This window comes from Suricata suricatta, chromosome 6 (genome assembly GCF_006229205.1).
Source record: "Suricata suricatta isolate VVHF042 chromosome 6, meerkat_22Aug2017_6uvM2_HiC, whole genome shotgun sequence".
Classification (NCBI taxonomy): domain Eukaryota; kingdom Metazoa; phylum Chordata; class Mammalia; order Carnivora; family Herpestidae; genus Suricata; species Suricata suricatta.
Genome location: NC_043705.1, coordinates 118606639 through 118623203, shown reverse-complemented (window position 1 = coordinate 118623203; position 16565 = coordinate 118606639). Strand labels below are relative to the sequence as shown.

Here is a 16565-nt window from a genome sequence, read left to right as displayed (position 1 = left end):
AATAAAATTGAACTATTATTGTTATTTTTGGTGTTGAATTATATGAGTTCTTTACATATTTTGGATATTAACCCCTTATGAAATATATAGTTTGCAATATTTCTCCCATTAGATAAAATGTAAATTATTTCGAGAAAGGAAAAACCGAATCTCCTAATCAGCATGCAAGGCCATGGAAATGGGTGGATGTAAAGGCAGCATGCTCAGAGCACTGGCTTCCCCACCAGCTCTAGTCTAGAATCTTCATGAAGATGTGAAGGGGCCTGTCCTTCCTCCCTCAGACACTATGAGTGAGACATGGCCCTGGTCATCCTCTGGTCCATGTCCTGTGAGACCCCATGCCCATGCCCCTCTAACTTCTACTGTTCAGAGACATAATTTAGATCAGAGCTGCTCAAGACAATCAATCCGTGGCATAGAGAGCAAAAACTTTTGGAAAATCCTGTTCTAGATGGAGCCAGCCACAAAAGTATGGAGGGGCACGAGAGTGCCTGTTGTGTATTCTTTACAATCCCAGGTCACCCCGATAGCACTTCTGTTGCTACCTATTGACAATGCTGTGTGGCATTGTTCATGACTGCAATACCTCCTTCCTGGGTGCCTTCATTTTACCTGATGATTGACTTATGATACAGGAATGATATTTTATGCAGATGCATTACCTTTGGTTGTTAAGAGCTAACAGATCTGCTTCATTAAATGCAAACTATTTTTAGCCTTACCATTAAATGGAGACAGACAGATTGCATCCCTGAGACAACAAAGCCTTCCTTAAACCGACTAATAACAAGCTTCGTGAGGCGGCACTCAGTGGATCTCCTCTAGCCACAAAGGAGCCTGGTCATACCAACATCCATGCAATGCTTGGTCTGTGACTATCAAACTAGTTTTCAGAGTAGTTCTTAGGAATGATAAAAAATAAAATGCTACCATTCTATAAAAGTTCCCAAATAGAAGAAAACAGAAGGAAAAAAAATCATCTTTAATCTCAGCCACCCTAACATAACAATTGCCTTTTACTCTTGCCTTCAAATTATTTTCAAACGAGTATTTCCTAGAAGTCTAGTAATAGTATCAATGGCAACTGGGTACACTTTTTATTTAACACTATATCATAATTTTTGGTGCAGAGTGATACAAGCTTCACTTTTATTTTTTTTTAATTTTTAAAAATTTATTTACTTATTTTTTGAGAGACAGAGTGCGAACAAGGGAGGGGCAGAGAGAAAGGGAGACACAGAATCCGAAGCAGGCTTCAGGCTCTGAGCTGTCAGCACAGAGCTCGACACGGGGCTCAAACCCACGAACCATGAGATTATGACCTGAGCCGAAGCCAGACGCTCAACTGACTGAGCCACCCAGGCGCCCCCCCCCCTTTTTTTTTAACAAGCTTCACTTTTTTTTTCTTTGCAATACTACTAGTTGATATTTTTTTAAATAGTTTATTGTCAAATTGGTTTCCATATAACACCCAGTGCTTCTCCCCACAAGTGCCCCCCATGATGGCCATCACCCCCTCCCCCCGCTTCAGTCCATGATTCTTTTCAGTATTCAGTAGTCTCCCTTGATCTGTGTCCTTCACTCTCCCCTGCTCTCTTTCCACCTTCCTCTCCCTATGGTCCCCTGCCAGGTCTCTCCTATTAGACCTATGAGTGCGAACATATGGTATCTATCCTTCTCTGCCTGACTTGTTTCGCTTAGCATGACACCCTCAAGGTCCATCCACTTTCCTACAAAAGGCCATATGTCATTCCCTCTCATTGCCATGTAGTACTCCATTGTGTATATATACCACATGTTCTTGATCCACTCATCAGGTGATGGACATTTAGGCTCTTTCCATGATTTGGCTATTGTAGAAAGTGCCGCTATGAACATTGGGGTACATGTGCTCCTATGCATCAGCACTTCTGTATCCTCTGGGTAAATCCCTTGCAGGGCTATTGCTGGGTCATAGGGGAGACCAGGGGAAGACAAGCTTCACTTTTAAAATAAACTTTTGGAGCAGCACCTGGGTGGCTTAGTCAGTTGAGCATCTGACTCTCAATTTCGGCTCAGGTCTTCATCTCGCAGTTTTGTGAGTTTAAGCCTCTTGTTGGGCTCTGTGCTAGCAGCACACAGAACCTGCTTGGGTTTCTTTCTTACTCTCTCTCTTTCTGCCCCTCACCCACTTGCTCCATCTCTGTCTCTCTCAAAATAAATAAACATAATAAAATAAAAATAAAACAAAAATTTTTAATTCTGAAATAAATTTAAATTTATAGATATTTGCAAAGATCAAAGAATTCCCCCTCACCTTGCACCCAGTTTCTACTCATGCTAAAGTCTTCCATAACCATGGCACATTTGTCAAATTTAAAAAATTAACTAATGTTAGGGGCACCTGGGTGGCTCAGTTGGTTAAGCATCTGACTTCAGTTCAGGTCATGATCTCAGGGTTCATGAGTTCAAGCCCCGAATCAGGCTCTGTGCTGACAGCTCAGAGACTGCAACCTGCTTCAGATTCTGTGTCTCCTCTCTTTGCCCCTCCCCTGCTCACACTCTATCTCTCTCTCAAAAAAATAAACATTTAAAAATAAATAAATAAAAAATTAACTAGTGATAGTATTAACTAGTCACAGTACCATATTATCAACTGAACTATAGACTATTTGGATATCACTGGTTTTTCCACTAATGTCCTTGTCTGTTCCAGAGCCAATCCAAGATACCACTATATGTGTAGTAAAATCTCATTTTTAATGTCTGTATTACAGTCCACCTAAGAAATGCACCACTACTGACCTACTACCCTGATTCTAAATATCTAGATTGTTTATATTTTTTCTGTATCACAAGTGATCACAGGCAGAACAGCTTGATGTGAGTGATCGTCTCTTCTTTTAAGATTCTTTCCTCACGACAGACTGTCACCACACTTCAGAGGTTCCAAAGAAAGGAACGTATTTATGGCTCCGGATATCACTGTACATTGCCAAATTGTCTTCCAAAATGTCTGTGCTCATTTACACTGTCACAAGTAATTTTTTGAGAGTAGCACATTCATGTGCTCTTGTCAACATTAGTTACTATCACTTAAACATTTGGTTAATTTAATAGGTAAAAATGACATCTCAATTTTTAAAAATTGTATTTATTGGATAGCTAGCAAATTTGAATATTTCCCCATGCATGTTTACTAGCTATAAGTTCTCTTTTGTGAGTTGTCTCCTCATATTTTATTTATTAGGGTCTGAATATGTTTTTTTATAATCAATATGTATGAGTTTTAAAATAAAGATAGCCCTTGGCCTGTCATTTTGCTGCAATCATTTATCCCTCGGTCTGTTGTTTTGATTTTCTTTTGCAATTTTTGAAGAGCACACAGTGAAAGTTTTATGGTGCAGAATTTGTCATTTTCTTTTGATTTATTCTCTTTACCTTTTTTAAGGTTAGAAAGGTTTCTCCTCAAAAACAAAAATCTGATTTTAAAACCCAATTCTTGTCTATAATTTGATTTCTAGTCTTTCACCATTTGATTCATCTGGAATATTTTTGGTGTTTGGTCCAAATGTCTGACCTGGCCACCCCTTGCCCACCAGCTGCAGATGGCCACACCTCTTTCATCGGCAGTAAAAGCCATCTTTGTGTTCCCACGATGGCTCACACCCTCCTTGCCTGTGTTGCCCAAGGCAGGATCCTTGCAGCTTTCTTGACTCTCTTCTTTCCTTCAAACCCAACGTTGGTTCATTCACTCAACTACAACACCCAGTGGTTCCGTTATGTGGTTCCTCCTCCTGCTGGTTGGGGAAGACTGCACACTGATCTTTGTGCCTGGAGTGCTTTCCCAGCCCCGCTTTGCCTCAGCCCGACTAGACCGTCAGGTAGAGTCAGATGTGTCCTTGCCATGGGCCACAAAGGTGCCCCCCATTCCCCTTATGCATGTCACACCCAGTTGTAATGTCCTGCTAACTTGTTTCTGGTCCTCTGTCTCTTTCATCTTTAATGGAGCCTCACTGACTAACCCAGTGGTTGATACATATAGGAGCTTGATACATGTTTGCTACGTATATGAAAGATTTAATAAATGAGTGAATAATGAGTGAATATGCCAGCAAAATAGAAGTTGTACCTAACTGTGTCCCAGCAGGCCTCAGCAAGAATATTTTCCTACAGAATATGAAAGTAAAGGAGATAGAATATTGGAACTTACTCTTTGTGTGGTACAAATATGTCATAGATTTTATAGTGTTCAACATCTATTTATCCTCCTTCTAGGTGCCATTACTGGAATGCACAGTCTGGATAAATTAAAACAATATTTTCCAGACTGCCTCGTAGACAGTATTCTGGATGTAACTTAGATTCCACCAAGGGGATGCATTCTTGGGACAAATGGGAGACAGGAGTGGGATGAAGACCACTTTCCTCTTGCTGTTTCTCCTGCTAAGCGAGGCCATTCGAACATGAGAACTCATCCTTCCAAACCTCCGCACCGCTTCTGTGGGTGGGTGGAGGCAGCTCGCAGTCTACTGGCAGGACTGAACGTGAAGGCAGAGGCTTCTTGGTTTTGGGTCAGCGCTATAGCTAGTCTCTATCTGACTCTGTCTCTCTCAACTATATATTTATTTATCTATAAAGTAGAGTGAATGGAGGGTCCTAAATTCTATTCCGCTTTCTCACCAGTTTTGTAACCACAGTTGTGCTTAAAATACTCAAAGTGTTTTCTTTTTCTGTGAACAATGGCAGACACACAAGAGACAAGCAGCCCACCTTGATCAGTTGTCATTTTTCCCAGGATAAATGGAGAAAGTTCTATTCCTAGGACATAGGATGAAGGTGTGCTTACTTTCTGGTTGTCCTCTGATTTGGTGAGGGTCTGATAAATCATTTCTACTCTGTTTTCCCCCACTTGCCAGTCTCCTTTGAGATTTTGTTAGCATAAATCTCTTAACTCTGCAGTAAAGCTGGCCAGTGGTGGGTAATTATCTAGCTAGACCACAAAATAAAAATGCGTAGAGAAAATACAGGTGAATGATTAGGATTTTTAACCTAGTAAGAGTTCTTTTACATCAAGAAGAAAAAAATTAACAACCAAATTGAAAAGTTTACAAAACACATGAATAGATGAAGAAAAATAGCCATAGCAGATATTAAAATATTCAATTTTTTTGATCAAATTAGCAAAGACTTTTAAGTAATACTCAGATCTGGTGAAGCTGTGTTACTTCTACTGGACATTCTCACACACCTCCATAAGCTTCTAAATTGGTTAATTTTCTAGCTGTTAGTTGGGTTATGTTTATATAAAGTCTTTAAGATATCCATTCTCAGGGCACCTGAGTGACACAGTTGGTTAGGCATCTGACTTCAGTTCAGGTCATGATCTCACAATTCATGAATTTGAGCCCCACATAGGGCTCTGTGCTGACAGCTCAGAGCCTGGAGCCTGCTTTGGATTCTCTCTCTCTCTCTCTCTCTCTCTCTCTCTCTCTCTCTCTCTCTCTCTCTCTCCCCCCCCTCCCCTGCTTGTTCTCTGTCTTTCTCTCTCAAAAATAAATAAACATTAAAAAAAATCCATTCTCTAAGATCAATCGTTCTCACCTGGAAGCAGTTTTGCTCCCAGGAGACATTTAGCAATGTCTGGAGATTATTTTCAGTTTGTCCGGCTATGTTTGGGGCATCTAGTGGGTTGAGACCAGAGCTGCTACTCAACACCCTACAGTGCACAGGAAAGCTCCCACAGAAAACCTTTAGCCAAAAGGTTAATAGTGTGGATATTGAGGAATTCTGTCCTAGATACAAGAATTCTGCCCTATGAATTTTCCTAAATGAAAAAAATCAAATGTATTTAATCTTGCGGAGAGCAATAGATCAGTAGGTATTAAAACTTAAAATGCACATGCCCATAGTTTTAAACATTTTAATTCCAATGTATTTAACATATAGTGTATATTAGTTTCAGGTGTACAGTATAGTGATTCAACAATTCTGTACATTACTCAGTGCTCATCATTGTAAGTGCATTCTTCATCCCCTTCACCTATTTCACCACCCATCTCTCCTCCCCCCGCCTCTCTGGTAACCACCAGTTTGTTCTTTATAGTTAAGATTCTATTTTTTGTCTTATTTTTCTTTTTTCATTTATTTTGCTTCTTAAATTCCACATTTGAGTGTAATTATATGGTATTTGTCTTTCTCTGACTTATTTCACTTAGCATTATACTCTCCATGTTATTGCAGTTGGCAACTTTTCATTATTTTTACCAGTGAGTAATATTCCCATGTGTATGTGTGTGTGTGTCCATATCACATCTTCTTTATCCATTCATCTATCAATGGATACTTGTGTTGCTCCAATAATTTGGCTACTGTAAATAATGCTGCAATAAACATAGGGATGTATATATCTTTCTGAATTAGTGTTTTTGTATTCTTTGGATCAATACCCAGTAGTGGAATTACTGAACCATATGGTAATTGTATTTTTAATATTTTGAGGAACGTCCATACTGTTTTCCACAGTGGCTGCCGTAGTTTGCATTCCCACCAACAGCACACAAGGATTCCTTTCTCTCTATATCCTTGATTCTAAACTAGTTAATTTCTTAACCAGTTGTTTCTTATATTTTTTATTTTAGCCCTTCTGGCAGGTGAAGGTGATATTTCATTGTAGTTTTGATTTGCATTTCCCTGATGATGTGTGAGGTTGAGCATTTTTTCATGTGTCTTTGGCTGTATGTATGTCTTATTTGGAAAAATGTCTGTTCTTGTCTCCTGCCTATTTTGAATTTGGGTTATTTGTATTCCTTATATATTTTGGATACTATTCCTTTATCAGATATGTCATTTGCAATATCTTCTCCCATTGCATAGGTTGCCTTTTAGTTTTATTGATAGTTTCCTTTGCTGTGCGGAAGCTTTCTATTTTGATGTAGTTCCTATAGTTTATTTTGTTTTTGTTTCCCTTGCCTCAGGAGACATAGCTAGAAAAATATTGCTACAGCCAATGTCAGAGAAATTACTGTCTGTGCTCTTCTAGGACTTTTATGGTTTTAGTTCTCACGTTTAGGTTCTTAATTCCCTTTTGATTTTATTTGTGTGTGGTGTAAGAAAGTGGTTCATTTCCTTTCTTTTGTGTGTGGTTGTCCAGTTTCCCAATGCCATTTGTTGAAGAAATTGTCTTTTTCCCATTGGATATTCTTGCATCCTTTTAAAAAGACAATTGACCATATAATCATGGGTTTATTTCTGGGCTCTCTTTTGTGTTCTACTGATCTGTTTGTCTAACTTTGTGCCAATATCATACTGTTTTGATAATGACAGCTTAATATTATATCTTGAAATCTGGGATTGCAATACTCTAGTTTGTTCTTCTTTTTCAAGATTACTTTTACTATTCAGGGTCTTTGGGGTTTTGTACACATTTTAGGATTATTTGTTCTCATTCTGTGAAATATACTTTTGGTATTTTGATAGAGATTGTATTAAATTTGTAAATTGCTTTGGGTAGTATGGACATTTTAACAATGTTTGTTCTTCCAATCCATGAGCATGAAATATCTTTCCATTTGTTTATGTTATCTTCAATTTATTTTATTGATGTTTTATAGTTTTCAGAATACAGGTCTTTCACCTCCTTGGTAAAGTTTATTCCTATATATTTTATTATTTCTAGTGCAGTTGTAAATAGGATTGTTTTCTTAATTTCTCTTTCTGCTACGTCATTGTTAGTGTTTAGAAATGTAATAGAGTTCTGTATATTGATTTTGTATCCCGTGACCTTACTGAATTCAGTTATCAGTTCTAGTAGCTTTTTGGTGGAGTCTTTAGGGTTTCCTATGTATAGTATCATGTCATCTATAAATAGTGGAAGTTTTACTTCTTTCTTACCAAATTGGATGCCTTTTCTTTTTCTTGTCTGATTGCTGTGGATAGGACTTCCAGTACTATGTTGAATACAGGTAGTAATAGTGAACATCCTCGTCATGTTCCTGATCTTAGCTTAGGGGGAAAGCTTTCAGTTTTTCACTGTTGTGTATGATGTTTGCAATCAGTTTTTCATATATGGCCTTTATTATGTTGGGGTAAATTCCCTCTAATCCTACTTTGTTGAGGGTTTTTGTCATGAATGAATGTCATACTTTGTCAAATGGTTTATCTGCAAATATTGAATGGTCATATGGTTTTTATCCTTTCTCTTTTTGATGTAATATATTATGTTGATTGATTTGTGACTATTGAATTACCCTTGCATCCCAGAAATAAACACCTTTTGATTGTAGTGAATTTTTTTAATGTACTATTGGATTTAATTTACTGATATTTTGTGGAGGATTTTTATGCCTATAGTTCTCTCTCTCTCTCTCTCTCTCTCTCTCTCTCTCTCTCTCTCTCTTTGGTAGCGTCTTTATCTGGTTTTGGTATCAGTATAATGCTGACTTTGTAGAATGAATTTGGAATCTTTCTTCTTCTATTTTTTGGAATAGTTGAGAAAAATACATTGCTAACTCTTCTTTAAATATTTGGCAAAATTCACATGTGAAAGCTGTCTGGTACTGGACTTTTGTTTTTTGGGAATTTTTTTTATTACTGATTCAATGTCATTGTTCATAATGGATCTGTTCAAATTTTGTATTTCTTTCTGGTTCCGTTTTGGGAGGTTATGTGTTTCTAGAAATTTATCCATTTCTTTTTGGTTGGCTATTTGTTGGCATATAATTTTTTATAATATTCTCTTATAATCTTTGCATTTCTGTGGTGTCAGTTTCTCTTCTTTGTGATTTTGTTTATTTGAGTCTTCGCTCTCTCTTTCTCTCTCTATTTCTCTCTTTTTCTTTGCTTTTATATGAATCTGACTAACATGTTATCAGTTTTGTTGATCTTTTCAAAGAACCAGCTCCTGGTTTCATTGATCCATTCTATTGGGTATTGAGTGTGTGTGTGTGTTTAGGTTTTAGTTTTTACTTCATTTATTTCTGTTCTCATCTTTATTACTTCCTTCCTTCTACTGGTTTTGAGTTTTGTGTGTTCTTTTTCTAGCTCTTTTACATGTAAGGTTAGGTTGTTTATTTGAGATTTTTCTTGCTTTTTGAGGTAGGCCTGTATTGCTATAAGCTTCCCTCTTAGAAGTGCCGTTGCTGCATCTGAAAGATTTTAGAACTATTGTGTTTTCATTTTCATTTGTCTCCATGTATTTTTTATTTCCTCTTTGATTTCTTGGGTGAACCATTCATTGTTTAGAAGCATATTATTTAACCTCCATGTATTTGTGGTCTTTCAGATTTTTTCTTGTGATGAATTTCTTTTTTTTTTCTTTTGGTTGATTTCTATTGTCATAGTGTTGTGGTTGGAAAAGATGCATGATATGAGTACAATCTTTTTGAATTTGTTGATACTTGTTTTGTGACCTAACATGTAATCTATTGTGGACATGTACTTGAAAAGAATGTGCATTTTACTGTTTTAGAATAGATATACCTATAATTTTTAATAGATATCCATCTAGAATTATTTGGACACATGAGCAAAAAGGCACATACACAAATGTTCTTCTCAGCATTATTTTTAAGTGAAATTTTCTAAACAACCTAACTGTCAATCAACAGAGTCACAGTTAATATACATGCATGCTCTGAGTAGCAGAGTATTTGACCTTCCCACCTCCTACTGTTCTTTTCCTAGGATCTAATTCTCTTCTAAGGAGCCTTCTTACTATAGATGGGATCAACAGGAGAACTGTTCCTAAGACTCCCTTCATCCTGTCATTTCACAGTTGAGAACCCAGGAAAAAACTGATCTTTCCTTTCTGACCCCTTGGTTGAGCCAAGAGGGAGTCACATTACATAAGTTTGGCCAGTCAAATGGGACTTTAGATCTTGAACCAAGGCAGAGCTAGAGAGTAGTTAAAGACCAAATCCTGAGTGACAGTATTAGTGGCAGTGGTAGGTGTCTATGGGGAGGGAAGGATGGCAGCTGCCTCCTGGACTTGTAGTTCTTGCCAAGTGATGGCACTGAGCCTTTATTACTTGAGCCACTGTGTTATTAAAAACATTGGTGGGAGGCTCCAATGTGGCAGTCTAATAAATAAACACATTAGATCTCGGTTAATCACAAAGTATCCTAACTGTTATGCTGGAGAATTATACACAGTTGTTAAAAAGAAGAATCATCAGGACATATTAACAAGTGGGAAATCAAAATGAAGAATATTCATGCACTCAGCCTCTTTCATTTATTGGTCTCTGTGCTCTGAACTGGACATACTTATTTCCTGCCCCGAAATATTGGAAATAAATTAAATGTCTACCAATAGGGGAATGAGAAATACCATGAATTGTGGCATATGCATTATAGGAGTCTGCCATCTATCTGCCATTTCAGTGTTGGTGGTTTCAGTTACCCACTATCAACCACAGTCTGGAAGCAGATGGTTCTCCTGACGTGTCATCAGAAAGTTAATAGCAGCCTAACACTATGTCACAGTCCCTACATCATCCACCCACTTTATCTCATCATGTAGGTATTTTATCATCTCATATCATCACAAGAAGGGTGAGTACAAGACAACAAGATTTTTTGAGAGATAGACCACAGTCATGTAACTTTTACTACAGTGTACTATTGTAATTGTTCTATTTTATTATTAGTTATTGCTAACCTACTGTACATAATTATTAAACTATCATAAGTGTATATTTCTAGGAAAAAACATAGTATATATGGAGTTTGGTACTATCTGTGGTTTTGGGCATCCACTGGAAGTCTTGAAAAGTATCCTGCACCAATTAGGGGGAACTACTGTATAAGGAGGAGCTAAGAGCCATTAATTATAATTATTTTGACTCATAAATATCTACTTTCAGTTTATATATACTGTATATACAAAGTGAAAATAAGATTTTAAATTATGACTTATATATATTTCTTTTATATAATGAACACAATAAAAAATAAAAATTATATATACACACATAAATTTATATGTACATATATGTGTGCATACACACAAAGTTGCATGCAACCAAAAGGAGGTACTGTATTCAAATGTTGACAGGACGAATTTCTTTTTTTAGAGAATTTTTAAAGTTTATTTCTTTATTTTGAGAGAGAAAAAGAGACAGAGAGAGAGAGAGACAGAGCATACAAGCAGGGGAGGCGCAGAGAGAGAGGAGAGAGAATTCCAAGAAGGCTCCATACTGTCAGCAGAGCCCAGTGGGGGGGGGTGCTCCAGCTTACAAACTGCGCAGTCATGACCTGAGCTGAAATCAAGAGTCAGAAGTTTAACTGACTGAGCCACCCAGCCACCTCAGCAGGACTCATTTCTTTTTTTTTTTTTCTTCCTTTTATAGTTTATTGTCAAGTTGGTTTCCATGTAACACCCAGTGCTCATCCCCACAAGTGCCCTCCTCCATGCCCACCGCCCCCCTTCTCCTCTCCCCCTCCCCTATCAGCCCTCAGTTTGTTCTCAGTATTCAAGAGTCTCTCAAAGTTTGTCTTCCTCCCTCTCCCCAACTATTTTCCCCCTCCCCCTCCCCCATAGTCCTCTGCTAAGTTTCTCCTGTTACACTTGTGAGTGAAAACATATGGTCCTTCTCTGCCTGACTTATTTCACTTAGCATGACACCCTTGAGTTCCATCCACACTGCTATGAATGACTAGGTTTCATTTTCTCTCATTGCCATGTCGTATTCCATTGTATAGATAAACCACATCTTCTTGATCCACTCATCAGTTGATGGACATTTAGGCTCTTCCCATGATTTGACTATTGTTGAAAGTACCACTGTGAACATTGGGGTACATGTGCCCATATGCATCAGCAAGCATGACTCATTTCTAAATGGATTTTTTTTGTATTTTCTAAATTTTGGCAGTCTGCATGCATTATATGTATAAACATAAAATGCATTATTTGCAACCCTAAAAACATTCAAGGTAAGGATACAGTAAAACATTTGATGTTTCCTAACCCTGTTTTACAGTTAACCATATTTTTGAAATGTTCTGTAATAAGACTGTATGTAAACAGATTTAGCTATCTAACATACATATTAAACATATATGCCTTTAATACACTCCAAGCTCCTAGAGTCAAGTTGGAAGTGTTTGGTCTGTGCTACCCTGACTCCCTTTGCTGGCCCCTGGGGTATTAGAAATTATAGAAGAGGGGCACCTGGGTGACTCAGTCAGTTAAGTGTCTGACGTAGGCTCAGGTCGTGATCTCACAGTTCATGAGTTTGAGCCCCGAGTGTCGGGTTCTGGGGTGACAGCTCAGAGCCTGGAGACTGCTTCAGAGTCTGTATCTCTCTCTCTCTCTCTCTCTGCCCCTCCCCTTTCACGTTCTGTCTCTCTCTCTCTCAAAAATGAATAGACATTAAGAAATTTAAAAAAAAAAGAAGTTACAGAAGGGACTGAAATGGACTGATTTCTCTCACATTGACTGTTTGGGAGGGGTGAGCAGAATTCTGGTGAAGTCAGCTGACATAGGTGGCGCATACCAGAGAGATGTCTGCATTTCTGTCCTGTGGCCTCGTCATGAAGTATGCTCTCCATCCGAAGCACACTCACGGTGGGATGCAGGGAGCCTCTAACACACTCTCTTTTGCTTTGGGGCAGGCAAGGTCGGGCCTCCACTCGATATCATGCTATACGCATTGAACTGCACAGATTTCAGCATCCAGTGGAAAATGCCAAGGCATCCTGGGAGCCCCATCACTGGGTATACTGTGAGTACCTGGGCACAGGGGTTTCTGTAGTGGCTGTGGCTGGGTAACATGTGCTTGTCTGTCCCGTGCTCCTTCTATATATGGTCTCTTTATGTCAACCCTCCCCCAGTCTCCTTACATGAAACCAGAGGAAATGTTTCCCTTCTAAGGGTATTTGTAAGTGCCTGAAAGCCAGTTAGCATCTTTGGAGTTCCCACTCTATTCAGGGATGGGAAAATATAAACTAAGTGGATGATGTGGTTCCTGCTATCCAACTGCCCACAGTCAAGTTCAGAGGCTAAATAGCAGAAACATGGGAAGTAATAGGGAGTCACTGTGGAATGTTGTCAATAAATACAAAATACTATAAAATCTAAATTAAAGTAAAGGGATGGACAGACCAAGTGGGGGAGGGAAAAGTGAATGCATTCCTTCCTACCTGTCAGAGGTTACAGATTGGATAGATTTCAGTTCACTAAAACGTTTTGTTTGAATAGGGTTTTTAAAAATGAGTCAACTTTTAGGAGTTAGGAGATTTCAGATAAATATTTAGGGTTCTGAAATCTCTGGGGACATCCAGAGAGCCAGTCATACTGAGGACCGCATTCCTACAGGGTTCCAAGCCCCCTGGAGCTGGGCTGCCCACTTTCGATAAACCCCCCTTCCCCCCCGCCAATAACACCAGGACCTAGAACTCCATACTGCCTCCCTTTCACCAAGAAAATAGGTCCTCATCCTATTATCTTCTTAAAGCAGAGATACGTGTTTCTGAAGTCATGTTGTGTCAAAAGTGGGAAGACGGAGGATTACCTGAGGAAGTCTTGGCTTGGGGGAAAATAGTAGGAGCTGGGTCCAGCCCTCTCTATCCCATTTCACTAACATATGTCCCCCTTCTGGCTTATGAGTGTGCAAGCCTGGCCAGGTCAAGCTGATGTTTGTTGCCTCAGAACAGGTGTCTGTGAGGAGAGGCAGCGCCCCTCGGAACCCGCTGCCATGTGAGCAGAGTTAGAACCCCAGAACCATGATCTGGTAGAGAAGTGCTGGCCCTGCTCTCACCCTGGATGTCTGTCTCTCTTCCAGATCTTTTACTCCGAGGTCGGCGTGGATAAATCCCTGCAGGAGCAGTCCCATAGTGTGGCCCTCAGCCAGGACATGTCTGCCATTGTGAGTATCTCCATCATGGCAGCCCCCACGACGACACAGCTGTGGTTGGCATTTCAGCGATATTCAGAAGGGTTTCTAATTGCATGTGTGTGCGTGCGCACACGCGTGCTATATACATAATAATAAGAGCCATTTGTATAGACCTCTGGAATTTACAGATGTCTTTCATGCACATTCCCTCGCCACATACATCTGTATCTCCAGAAAGGCAGCAGTGTGAAGAAAGTTCTGGCATAAGTGCTACCCTCCTAGACTCAACCCATCCAATTCGTCATGTGAGACATCAGCCACCTTACAGCTGTTTCCTCCCTTTTTGTCTTCATAAAGTTCAATTCCATTTTTAAAAAAAAAATCCCAATAAAGCTTTATAAATAAATATGACACATTTGTATCTTCCCCCACAGCCTGGAGACACAACTGCAGAAGAAAATGATGTAATTTGAAATGTATATTCCAACAGTCCAAGTTGTTTATTGTTCTTGTCAAGCTCGGCAGGCACCCTGTTCTTCCACTAACCAATCGTTGGCTTTCCATCTATTTCTTTTCTCTCTGCTGTCAAGGTCTTTCTGGGTGAATTTTTCTGCCTTAGGCATGTTCTGTTTTCTTTCCTCCACTCTCTTCCCCCTTCCCCGTTCTGCTACGATTATCCTGTAGGCTAGAGCCTTCTGAATTGTTCTGCAAGCAGTTAGCACCAGTGCCCAGAATACTGTTGCAACGGTGGTGGTGGCGCTGGTCATGTCTGTAAGTCCTACTTAGTAAGTGGACATGAGGACAGTGTGTAGAAACCTATCTGTCGTCGGGAATAAGTAGCTATCACTGAGTGGGCACCTGTTACCTGCCAGGCACTGTGCCTCATGCTTTACATTTGTTTCTCCATTTCATATTCACAACTATCTTATGACCTCATTTTACCGACAAGGACACTGAGACTCAGACAGGTGATATAACTTTCCCTAAATCATACATTAGCGAGGAACAGAGTCAACTGTAAACCCAGGGCAGACTGATTTCGGAGCCCTGCTCTGGCTATTTTTTGCCAAAGCACTTCAAAAAGAAGAGATGCATATTTGCACCTTGCTTGTCCTTTGCATGATAGGCTTTTAATCTCAGACTTTTGCTCCAGCTTTCCTCATTTGCTCCTGAAGCCCTCAGCCCCAACCTCGATGGTACCTAAAAGGAGAGATTGGCTTAGCCCATGTCGGTAGCCACCAGCTGAGGTTCTGTCTCTCCTCAGTGGCACTGGAACTTTCACAGGCACCTGGACCCCACAAAGGAGCTAACAATGTCCCCAGCCACCAGCCTCCTGTCTTCAATGGAGTGTAGCTCACTGCTCTGCCTACAACACAGCCCAGGCAGCGAGGGCACAGCACTGGTGACAGGTGTCTTGGACTCAGGATAGTGCCTCTGGAATCCAGACCCTGCCCTATCACATGGACCTGGGCGTTGTCATCTCTGGGGAGGTCACTGCAGTGTATACAAGAAGCAGAGAGCCAGGAGAGAAATAGGTACCCTGGGCTTCCAGACATCCTTTCTGCACTTACAGGTTGAGTAACTTCAGCCTGAGTCACCTAATCTGTGTAAGCCTTACCTTTCTCCCATGAAAGGGTTACAATAATTACACTGTTCCAAATAAAATGGCGCATATAAAAGCCTTTGGCTTTAAAATGTAAAGCCAGATAGATGTTAGTGATCATTCCTGGTGATCATTGCCTTTATGTTAAATATATTCTGTTTGTTAATTACATCCAGACATTAGATTATGCTATCAAATCATACCTTGCTGATTACCACAGACTTTCATAGTTGCTACTGTACGCCCAGCACAGGATAACAAGACTCCCCATTCTTAGGCAGCTTTTAGTTTTCCTGAGAAAATCACATTCTCACTGATACACAGTTGGAAAGCAACATAAGACCAGATGTCATGAACATGCTTAATAGACTGAAGTTCTAAATTGGGGAAGCATAGTATACAAACAAGTGGTCAAAGTAGGTGCTGCGAATTGAAGCAGTGACAGTTTCTGGAAAGGCAGACGAGAGGGAGGTGCACTGAAAGAGGTGCACTGAAATCAAAAGGAATGGTTTGAACCAAGAGGACAAGCCTGCATGTGTGTACATGCCCGTGTGCTTGTGTGTTTAGGTAGGGAGGTGGGGGGAGTTACAGAATATACAGAATGGAGAGAGAAATAATGCCTAGACGTACAGGCAGTGAGTCAGGAAGAGGGAGGGGTCTGGTATAGCAGAGTGATTCTGGGTTCAGAGACTTGCATTCAAATTGCGGTATCATAACAAGCTAACCTTACCGGATCACAGTTCCCACATGGACAAAACGGGGATCCACATAGTAACTATGTTAGAGGGAGTCTATCTGTGCTTCCCAAACTGTGTGCCAGGGTGCTCCAGGGCTCTGCACCAAACTCACAGGGGTACCGTGGAATGTTTCAACTTTTCAAGGGAAAGAGCGACATCGGTGTGTACTACTACTGCCAACTTGTTGGGATATAACTACGGGACAAATGGAATTCTTAGGCATTTCTTTGACCTTAGAGGTGCTGTAAAAATATAACGTCAAAGGTACTCTGAGCAGGGAATGTTTGGGAACCTCTGTACCATACCATACCAGCCTACAGCACAAGGACGCGGTGATTGCTAAATAAGGTCGTGGGTCTAGAGCCCTTGGTACCACGGCACGCATGGAACAAAAACCGAGTGAGC

General features: G+C 39.9%; 1 protein-coding gene across 1 annotated transcript in view; it reads left to right on the top strand.

Annotated features, from left to right (window-relative positions):
* The window catches only part of LOC115293538 (pikachurin-like), a gene marked incomplete at its 3' end in the record, with an annotated part of 93704 nt that overhangs the window by 47471 nt on the left and 29668 nt on the right, over positions 1 to 16565 (top strand). Inside the window, exons 2-3 of the mRNA XM_029941272.1 lie at positions 12598 to 12707; positions 13767 to 13850. Coding sequence (XP_029797132.1) covers positions 12598 to 12707; positions 13767 to 13850 — 194 coding nt within the window. The remainder of the gene's footprint in view (positions 1 to 12597; positions 12708 to 13766; positions 13851 to 16565) is intronic.